Below are 11,578 nucleotides of genomic sequence, written 5' to 3'. Positions count from 1 at the left end.
TTGACTCGTCAACGTCCTATTTCCTTGTTCACTCTTCAAGCTAGCAGAAGTCACTCCTTTAAATCACCAAGGAGTGTTCACATCTCTCCGGTTACTCCATCTGCCCCTGAATCAGAGACACCTGCACATACCACATCTACATCTCGTGCTATTCCTGAAGCTTCACCGGCTAGTATTCCGCAAGCACAGACTGCTCCTCATATTGATAGAGTCGGCAGTGTACTTGAGCATATTCAGAAACGCGTTGATGAGCTTGTGGCACTTCTCTACTCCACAAACAACCATGTCCAAATGCGTCTCGAGACTATGGAGAATCAACTAGATGATATTCAACGAAAGTTGGACGAGAGCCTTTAGCTATTCGTGACAAAAAGGGGGAGAGCATTCAGTAAGGGGGAGAAAGTTTCAAAGGGAAGTGTGCATAGTGATAGGGGGAGTACACACATACTTTTGTCATACTTTTGTTTTTAGTCTTATCCTCTAAACTTATGGTTTTAGGTTTATGTTTGTTGGACTATTTAATGTTTATATGGGTTTGATACACTGTGTTTTTGGTGTATAGTTGTTTCTAACTCTTAACCTATACTCTTGGTTTAATCTTTAATATATTTTGATGATGTCATTCAGGAAGTTTTGTGTTTTGTACCCATGTGCTTTTGTAAGCTTTTAGGGTTTATGTTTTATGCATAGTTTGTAGGCTTTTTGGTTTGTACCTTGCTTATTGCAGCCTTTATGCTATGTTGAAATCAATACTTTAATTTAAATGTTCTGCATTTTGGTTTATGTACTGTCACTCTTGTGCCCTTGTAGGATTGTTCCTAGATGCATATACCTTGTGTATTATGCATTGGTTGAGTGTTGAACATACAAGTGTCTTGCCTTGTGCTTGTTAACTTGTATGTCTTTGTGTTCATTCCAAGTGTGAATGAGCACTGTGATCACTACCTTGTGGTGTTCACTTGGTTGATCAAGCCATGGTTTGTTTCTTAACTCCATATTTGCTTGATCACATTTTGCCTGTTTCATATGCATTTATAATTTTCTGCTTACAATGATCATGGTGCATTGTTGTGTTTCAGGAGTATTATGTCCATATGATTCAAGTGCTTCACAGCTTCTAGAGTTAGGTGTGAGTGAGTTTTGTTTAACTGTTCCCAACTCACATGTTAAGTCTAGAGTCTGTTTTAGGGTTTTGTCACGGAATAGCCAAAGGGGGAGATTGTAAGGTTGAATTTATTCAACCATCTAATTAGCTTTATTCCGTGCCAAATTTGCTTGTAATTCAGTATTTAGTAACCCTGTATTTAGGTGGGTTTGTTGTAAGGGTAGTGAGTGAGATAGAGTGAAGATTGCTCAAGAATGTGCAAGAAAACAGAGACTCGCGGTTGGGACTCGCGGCTGCAAGCCACCAGACGTAGCACACGTGCCAAGCATGCTGGAAGGTGAACAGTCATGCAAGCTGGAGCACTACAGGACAAAACAGGACAACTGGCCATACGGTTATCTCGCGACTGGATCTCGCGACTTAGTCAAGCCGCGAGGTCAAGCCGCGAGCCACCCCTGTTTTGTTAAACCTGACGTTTCACATTCCTCTCCTACTCCAGGATAAATACCCCTTTTACCCACGATTGTGAGAGAGCTTCCAGAGAGAATTTTGAGAGAGAAACCCTAAAGAAAAACAAGATTGCTTCACCCACAATCTATACCTTAGAGTCTCTTCAAATTCCTCAACTCTCTTCCTCTCCATTGTCAAATCCTTGAGAGGCATTATACCAAACCTGGTTCTCACCATCATCATCACTGTGAGACAGATGTTTGGATTTCTGGGAAGCAGTTAGGAAGGAACCAATCTTCATTGGTTGATGCTACGGTCTAGTAGCGGAATCCGGGAAGCTAGAAAAGAAAAAGGTTCGGCGCAACCTCGTTGGAGCAAGAAGCTTGGAGGGCTTAGGTGCACTGGGTAGATTAGGCTTGGAGGGTCTATTGCTGTCCATGTATCCCAACTGTATTTTCTAGTGGATTGCTTACCGCTTGGAGGGCGGCGGAGAGGTTTTACGCCGAGGGCTTCGGTTTCCTCTTCAATAACACATCGCGTGTTGTCTTTGTGTTTGCATCTTCCTTCCTCTCTATCTTTGCCTTTTTATTATCTGCTGTGGATTTTATTCTGTGTTGGCTTAGATAATTTTTTAACCAATTTCATATTATAACATATGTTAAGTTTCCGCACACTAGTTGTTTGACATATTGCTTAAATTGGTTAAGTTGTAATTTGGGGGTCTAAACGTTCAAGGGTGTTTTTACACGTTTTTGAACTTTCAATTTTGATAGAATTTGACTTTATAATTATACATTCTAAGAGCACTCTCATCAGGTGTGCCAAATGCCAAATATTTGGCATTTGGCACACCAAACACCAAAAAACATCTCTCATGAGGTGTTCTAAATCTTAAAAAATTTAGAACACATGAACAGTACGCTCTTATATTTGAGAGCGTACGGACATATGTGTTATAATTTTAATGAATATTTTATTTTTTCTCTCTCATTCCTTAGTCAGTTTCTTCCTATTTTTTTCTCAAACACCGATCGGTTCTCTCATTCTCATCCCCTCATATTTTCTTCCTCACCATCAGTTCCCTTCCATGCCGTCGCCGACATCGACGCCGACGCTGACGCCGACGCCAACGCCAACGCCGACGCCGACGCCAACGCCAACGCCGACGCATCAATTCCACGCCGATCTCTCTCTAGCTGTGGTTTTTTTTTTTTTTTTGGCTGTGGTTTGATGGTTGGGTTGGGCGATGGGTGGGTTCGAATGGACAGATCGGCGGTGGGTGGGTTCGGATGGCAGATCGGCGTCCACCACGCAGCACCGCCCATCTCACACTTTCAGATCAGATCGCGTGGGTTTTTTTTTTTTTTTTTGGCTGTGGTTTGATGGTTGGGTTGGGCGATGGGTGGGTTCGAATGGACAGAGCGGCAGTGGGTGGGTTCGGATGGGCAGATCGGCGTCCACCACGTAGCACCGCCCATCTCAGATCGCCTGGGATTTTTTTTTTTGGTGGATTTGGGTTGAGTTTCGTGGGTTTTAATGGGTTGATATTGGTGGGTTATGGCGGTGGGTGGTGGCCGGCTACTAGGGGCAGTTGTGGTGGTGGCCGGTTACTATGGGCAGTGGTGGTGGGGGGCCGTGCATTATATTACCGTTTGAAGTTTTTTTTTAATGATATTTTAATGTGTTGTATATATTATTTTAATGTATGAGATGGAAGAATAGAACATCTGATAAATTAGATGTTGTAAAATGATGTGGTAAAATAGTAAAGTAGGATTTTGATGTGTTAAAATGGCATTTTCTATAGAACAGCTGATGGGAATGCTCTAAGGCATCTGAACCCAAAACTAAAGAACCACTCAATTTAGGTTACTAAGTAAAGAACCTGTCTCATAAACTTTTACTACTTTTTATTGATATCAAGTGGCAAATTATTAGTAATTAAGAAGCAGAAAGAAAAATCTCTAATAAATAAATGGTAAAGGAGAGAGACAGGAGAGAGAAGAAAAGAATCAGTAACTAACTAACAGAAATTATGCTTATTTACATGAACCAATAGGAATTAGACACGTTGCTGCTGATGTGGAAACGATTATTAGTGAACCGTTACTGAAGGCAGGTGACAGGCGTGTGCTTGTTTTAATCTCAATGCTATATACAACTGCTAATTGCAACGTTATATTTTCTCTGTTTTTTACCAAAATATTTATAATTTCTATTTAAAGCTCCCCAGTATGCGTTCAAGACCCCATCAAGTCCTTAAACCTATTATGGACTCGTCTCTTTCAAATCTTAGTTCACTCAAGTTATACACACACCACCACTGTGTTATTTTTTTTAATGTTAAGTAAAATATTTTTTATTCATTAAAGAAGATTATTTCAGATACACAATATCTGCATCAAACTACTCTTAAAGACCTAACAATCAAAAGATCTAAAAAAGACAACATAGGGATACTGCACAAAATATAAGCCAAAACCTTGGCACGTTCACATGCACATATTGGGAATATTGTTATTGAATCTTCTCAATCTCCTTTTGAAGAAATAAAGTCTGCAGCCTCCTATGCTCTGCCCAAGTATCTGTTATTGGGAGTACCACAATTCAACTTCCTTCAACCACTTTACAAAGAGGCCATTGAATACCATAAAAGATTTGAGGAGAGGTAGCACAATGTACTGTCCGACATCTTCCTTTGATCTTGGACCAAATTGATAATCAGCAGAAGAAACAATTTATGACGTGTTGCAGGTAATTGTACGGCAATCCGTAGATAAAGCAGAATTCCATGATTTTAGTGTTGAGAAGATTCTTAAATTACTATTCAACCACTGTGAAAGTGATGAAGAGGGTGTTCGTAATGTTGTAGCTGAGTGTCTGGGGAAAAATTGCACTTGTCGAACCTTCAAAACTTGTTCCAGCACTCAAGGTATGAATACTTTATTTTTACATTTGATTGGGGTTTGTATGTTTGTTTTATACTCTTAATTTCATATAGGTACGAACAACCAGTCCAACTGCATTCACCAGAGCTACGGTTGTCATTGCTGTAAAATATTCTATATAGTTGAGAGGCCTGAGAAGATAGACGAGATTAATACCTGGCAAGGCTGGCATCTCGCATTCCAGAATTATTGCCACTTCTTTATGATTAGACAATTTTTAAGGTAACTTCAGATTTTGACATTGTTCAAGTTAAATGAATCTTTTCCGTAATCTGAAGTAGTATATATGTTATTGATAATGCCTGAGCATATGATTTGGTGTAAATGATTTTATTTATTATTGACTTGTTAGTTGCCCGTTGTCTTAATATTTGGAACTTATTTGGTGCAGTTAGTACACATATTCATTCCATTAAAATGCTTTGGCTATACTGATGTTTTAGTTCGCTGAATTGCAGTACTTCATTTTATTGTGATTTATTATTCGGATTTCATGTGTAGACCTATGACTGAACATATTCATGTGGCTTGGACGTTTCGTTCCATTTTTATTTTTATTTTATTTCCAATTAGTCTGTGCTCCTCTCCCTTTCTTTCTTACTCTTGTTTGTATCTTTATCTATTGTTCACCAGTGATATATTGATGTATTGACATGATGTTCTGTTTTATAAATTTCTGGTTCAGCAAGAATGAATAAGGACAGTTGATCTTGGTCCTTTCAAGCACATTGTGGATGATGGACTTGAATTGAGAAAGTCTGCTTTTGAATGTGTGGACACATTGCTTGATAGTTGGCTTGACCCAATGAATCCTCCATCTTTTATTGTTCCATACCTGAAACCCGGTCTAGATGGTGAGTTGGTTTTTTTTTTTTTTTTTTACCTGCCTATACTTTTTTATTCTCACTTAGTTTACCTTTCATATTCTGTTAGACTTTGTGTTAGACAGTGATGTTAGATTCAACTTTATAATGCTTTTAGATTTTTTTTTTTTTAATGCTTTTGGTGAATATCTAAAAGGACTTAATTCTTGAATATACAGCACAGACTTTAAATCTTTTTAACTCACACTCATTTTTCAATGTGGGATTAATCCACTATTTTTTCTTTTAATAAATATTTTTAACACACATACGGGGAGAGAGGAGAGAGTTTTAAAGAAATTTATAGTGGTTTATATTCAAAAGAACCTAACTCTTGAATATAGATTTTATCTTTCAAATTAAATGCTGTGATTGGTAACGTAGTAGTGTTCGTGGTTTTTGTTGCTTCCACGATTAATTTGGATTCTCTTTTAGATCATTATGACGTCAAAATGCCTTGCCACCTTATCCTTTCAAAACTTGCGGATAAGTGTCAATCTGCTGTATTGGCAGGTTAGTGATTTCATTGATTTTGCTTCACTAAGATTTTAGCTGAGCTTCGGACATTCTATCTAATGTTAGTTTCGTACTCTTTCAGAGTTAGATTCATTGGTGGATCCTCTGCAGAATACTATTAATTTTAAGCCAAAGCAAGAAGTAGATCGTTATGAAGACTTGATTCGCAGAGCTCTTAGAGCAATTGCATCGTTGAATCGCATAAGGTTTAGTTCTTTACTTTATTGGGTTGCATTATTTGGTGTCCTATTTGTTGTGTGGTTTTCTTATCCATTTCTAATTTTTCAGGTAGTTTAACCCCTTATCATGATTAGTTAATACTGTCCCTTATTTTAAAGATTGGGGGTGGTCATAGAGACCATGTGTACTATAATCATGTTCAAACTCATCTCTGTAAGCTAAAATTCTGCGCCTAAGGAGGAAAGGGTTGTTTAATCAATATATTTGCCTTAATTGATCCCTTTCATAGAGTGCCGATTTGTTTGTAATTTTCACACTGCTTGAATTAAGATTTCTACCATATATATAGACAAGTTTAGAGAAAAGCTTCTTTTAAATAAAGCTTTAGAATGTCTATGGGGGCCAGTTAGCCAGAAGATGCTATTAAAACTGTACGAATTGGGCCTATGGCCCAATTCGAGGATATTTACTAGTCCGAGGATGGTCAAATAAGGTTATTATGGGAATGGTAGAAGAAGAAGAAATAAGGATTGTATATGATAGTCTAAAATATGTCTCAGGAGAAAAGTCATCTCGGAAATAGAGATCCGAGGTAAATAGAAATGCCCTGTCATCCTGAACATCTTTCAAAGTTGCATCACGGTTAGAAGTCAGACATAGGATAAGGGAGGAGTAGAGGGAGGCAACAAATATCTACAAAAGTTGCTACCTCCACATTAAATGCATCACAGCTAACTCTCTAGCCGCATTAATGTGGAGGTGATACCTGAACAGTGGTGAAGCAGCCTTACAGCTGCTAGTTGAAGGTTCTGGGAGGTGTTGGATGAGACAAGAAGGAGTTCTTAGAACCTAACCTACACGTGTATGGTAGGGATGATACCAACATTATAGCATATAGCATGGAAAGGTGGCCTAAAAGAAAGAAAGGAGGAGGAAAAACCAAGAAATCTTTGTAATAATCCTTTGAACTCTTGTAACCTTGATCATCAACTTGACATCATAACATAGCTCCTCGGATTGTCTTTCTTACCTAATATAACTAGTTCTTTCACCCATGCTCTACAAATTCATTGTTTGGGCTTGTTAGGCTAAAATCCAATCCTATATTGGGTCTAATTCAAATTTAGTCCTTACAATGTCTATTAATGATAACTCGGACCTTGAATGCTCATTTAGTGTGTAAAACACTTGTGAATACTTAGACCCCAAATTCAAATTTTCCAAAGCAAGCTTATATTCAAACAATATATGTGCGGAATATGAAATATAAGCAATACCCAAATATGCAAACTACTCTAAGCCATATTTTAATCACAACATAGCAGTAATTAAAAGCAAAGAATAAGGGATAGAGAGAAGCAAACATAAGATAACACCGGTACGTGTTATTGAAGAGGAAACCAAAGAACTCGACAAAAAACCTCTCCGCCGCCCTCCAAGCGGTATAATGATTCACTAGAATATCAGTTGGGATACATGAATAGCAATAGACCTTCTAAACCTAATCTACTCAATGCACCTAAACTCTCGAAACTTCTTACTCCAACAAGGTTACGCCTAACATTGTCTTCTCTAGTTTACTGGATCCCGCAATTAGCTCATTGCATTAACCAATATGAATTGGTTCTCTCTTGAACTGCTTCCCAAACACCAAGAACCTTCTCACTGCTATGAATTTGGTGTGGTAAGGATTTAGCTTAAAATTCTCTTATGGATATGACAATGGAAAGGGTGAGAGTAGAGGAATTTAGAGAATCAAATTTATAAGATTGTAGATGAATCAATCTTGTTTTTCTCTAAGGTTTCTCTCTCAAAATTCTCTCTGGAAACTTTCTATATTTTGTGGGTATAAGGGTATTTATAGTAGGCTATGAGAAGGAATGTGAAAAGTCACTTTTCAGCAAAACAGGGTGTACTGGCGAGTTACTTGTGATTGGGATGAGTCGCGAGTTCCAATCGCCAGATAACAAAATGGTTAGACTGTACTTTTTGTTCTGTAGTGATCCAGCTGTCCTGATCCTTCAACTTCCTGCATGCTCCACACATGTGTTGCATTCTGGCGAGTCGCCACTCGCGAGTCAGTCGCGAGATCCAGTTGCGAGTTTCCTCTTGATGCACACACTTGATCAATTCTACACACTCTCTCACACACAACTCTTACAGGTTTTCTAAATGTTGAATTACAAGTGTTAGGTTCTAGGACTATAGGAATTAATGTATTAGAACTTCAATTTGTATATGTTGGCAAACTATGATCAAAACATTTAGTCTAGGTTTAGACTTGCTCAAAGTTTGGTTTAAATTAAGTTTGGAATCGAGTAATTGTAAGAAATTACTTTTTAATTTCTGCAAGGCTCGATCAATCAAAAGTTGTATATCAGCAAATATTAGGAAATGTAAAAAGGTCATAACTTATCCGTTTGAAGTCCAAATTGCAATCCATTTTTTCCAATATTTAAAGGACATCATAAGCTAACCCTAGGTAAGGTTTTCAAGGCTTTTCAAAGAGAGAAGAGTGTGCCTCTTTTGTAGATCTAGGGTTTTGTACCCAAAATCTCTCTAAGGTCTTTGTTGAGCTGTGTGTTTAATTTTTTGTGAGATTTGAGGTGTGTTTCCCTTTATACACACACATATAGCTATCAAGATCAAGATTTGCATCAAGAACTTGATGGTGGTTTCAGTTGCTGCATAAAGAACTTAAAGAAGATCTAGGATCCTTTGAGTGGAGTCTCAAAGTCATAAGTAGGAGAACTTGTGGTTACTGTGGATCAAAGAAAGAACTAGTCCGTGGACTCGAAGCTGTCACGTGGTCGTGGTAGTAAGTTTTCTACTTGAGATAGCAATAGGATGTTAGTGGTCTAAGTCTTATTGTACAAATTTCAATTCTTTCATAGTAGACCAGTTTTACCTTGAGGATAGTTAGGTTAAATCCTCCCCAGGTTTTTTACTGATTTGGTTTTTCTGGGTTATCATATCAGTGTGTTATTTATTTTTCCGCTGCTTTGCATGATATGATTGTTATTGTTTTAACCTAAATCTGAATAATAAACCTAAGTATTCACTTAGTTAATTAATTAGGTTAAACAATCTAATTTATAGGGATCTAAAAATGTACAACAAGCAAATTTGACACGAAATAAAGCCAACACATAGTTGAATAAATTCAACTTTACAGACTTGTTTTACAGGCTCATACATTTGATGAGTCTTTCTTCTTTATTATTATTATTTTTTGGGGGCAGGTTTTGCAATACTGATTTATCTAATGCTTTGCTTTGTCTTTTCTTCTTTATTTCATCCCCTTTTTTTTTGGAATATTTTTTGGGGGTTGTTTTCTCTTGCCACTTTATCCAAGAAGCTTATTATATATACTTCCTGAAAGCTCGAAATTTTGTGAAAACACAAAAGCTATTTAGACCCCCAAATTAAAAGATTACGACTCAATTGATTTTACTCTAACTAAAACTAAGTGCGGAATAGAGTAAATGCGAGCAGATAAACAATAAAGCTACTCTAAGCCATATTTATTAAAACACAGCAGTAAAATGAAAGCTAAAAGAGTAGGGAAGAAGAATGCAAATATAAGATAATATGTTGATGTGTTATCGAAGAGGAAACTGAAGAACTCGGCAAAAAACCTCTTTGTCGCCCTCCAAGCAGTAAATCAATCCACTAGACAATAAGTTGAGATACACAAATAGCAAGAGACCCTTCAAGCCTAATCTACCTAATGCACCTAAGCCCTCTAAGTTTCTACTCCAACAAGGCTTCTTGGAACCGTGTCTTATCTAGTTTTCCAGATCCCACAATACGCCCGATTGCATCCGCCAAAACGTGGCTTCTTCCAATGCTTCCCAGGAGCACCAAAACCTCACTTAACACTCAGTATGGGTGTGGTAAGTGTTTGAGTTATCAACCTCTCAAGGATTTGGAAATGGAGATGTAGGAGTTGAGGAAAACCACAATGGATGGTGTAGAGAATTGTAGATATAACAATCTCTAACTCTCAAGGGTTGTGGCTAGGGTTTTCTCTCTGAAAAGCACTCCTCAACATATGTGGGTAATGGAGGTATATATAGTGGGTGTAGAGATAGAGTGTATCAGATATGAGAAATTAGTAAAACAGAATGTTTCGTGGGTATCTCGTGGGAAGGCCTTACCTGCAAGATACTCACGAAAACCAATTGTCACCATCTGTCATGACTCTTCGCATTCCAGTTATGTGCTGAGCACATGCTTCATTTGGCGGGAAGGCTTCTTGTGAGCTACTTGTGAAAATGTCTTTGCTCTGCACTTTGCCTTGAGTCTTTACACTCTCTCTCACACACAACCCTTACAATGAAATTCCACATAAAATACAAGGTACATAAGATTGAACAAAATTACAATTAAATTTAGCACGGGATTAAAGCCAACACAAAATAGTTGTAAATCATAACTTTACACTTCCCATTATGTTTAGTGGAGATTTCATCCTCCTGAAGAACCCACCTCCCCCCGCGTCTTTTTAATACTCATAAAAAAAAAACCCAAGTGACTTTTTTCAACCTGTCAATTGTCAACTTGTGAATCGGACTTTGCACCATGCTGTAGTACCTTAGGGAGAATCAGTTGACAACCTAGATATTGCGTTAGTGTAAGTAGCTGGGTTTGCAATAAAATTTGGGGTTAAGTTGACTATTACATTGCTTTGATGCAAGGCCAATAAGTCTTCTCCCATAACAATTGATTGGAGGGTGAAGTTATGGGTTTAAGACTCACTTGGTGCATGTGAAACTTATCTAGTCAAATAAATAAATAAAAGCCTTTGATGCAACAGTAAGTTGGGAAGTGTGAATTGAGACTCCACTTTGAGTAGCCCTTCTCATCCTTAAACTTGTGGATGGAGTTGATTTAACTTTCGTTGAACTAGTTATTTGACACCAATGAACAGTGCAGGCCTTCCTTCTTTTCCTACACCTTCTCTCTCTTGTTTATGCTCCTGAATATGTGAGTGTCTTATGAATGAATCTCTTCTAATGCTCTACTATATTCTTTTATTCTGCAGTGGAGGAGATTGCAGCCTTAAGTTCAAGAACCTTATGACTGAAATATCAAAATTTCCTACACTATGGGACACGTACTGTTCCATCAAGAATGAGTGATGGACATATCAAGACCTAGCTTCATAGTGTTATATTGGAGTTTCCCTGCAAGGAATGTTGGAATAGAAAATTGCTCCGATGATGCATAGAAGATAAGCTATTTTGGTCAGAAAAAGGTTGAAGTGGTAAGGATCATGTCACCATGTTCTTATAGGGAAGACATGTATAGGCTATGCATCTGTCATTTGGTTATATAATGGCATGACCATTACTCTTCCCCCAGCCCATTATTTGGGTTGAAAATGCAGAATATTTGTTTGCATTTGAGGCAGAGTAAAGTTGAGTATACAATTACTTGTATTGATGAACAGATATGGAAATGCAATCCAATATATATTTTTGTCTCTTGAGCTTGATTGTGTCAACTTACAT

General features: G+C 37.7%; 1 protein-coding gene across 1 annotated transcript; it reads left to right on the top strand.

Annotated features, from left to right (window-relative positions):
* The first annotated feature begins 4,310 nt into the window (after positions 1-4,310).
* Positions 4,311-11,306, top strand: LOC115959807 (cullin-associated NEDD8-dissociated protein 1-like). Its single transcript, XM_031078394.1, has 6 exons — positions 4,311-4,487; positions 4,557-4,725; positions 5,189-5,357; positions 5,802-5,879; positions 5,965-6,088; positions 11,110-11,306. Exons 3-6 carry the CDS (start codon positions 5,309-5,311, stop codon positions 11,204-11,206), a joined length of 348 nt encoding a protein of 115 aa, XP_030934254.1. The 5' UTR covers positions 4,311-4,487; positions 4,557-4,725; positions 5,189-5,308; the 3' UTR covers positions 11,207-11,306.
* Positions 11,307-11,578: the final 272 nt, after the last annotated feature.

This window comes from Quercus lobata, chromosome 9, assembly GCF_001633185.2.
Source record: "Quercus lobata isolate SW786 chromosome 9, ValleyOak3.0 Primary Assembly, whole genome shotgun sequence".
Classification (NCBI taxonomy): domain Eukaryota; kingdom Viridiplantae; phylum Streptophyta; class Magnoliopsida; order Fagales; family Fagaceae; genus Quercus; species Quercus lobata.
Note: the sequence above shows the minus strand (reverse complement) of the source record. Positions and strands in the feature narration are given on the sequence as shown.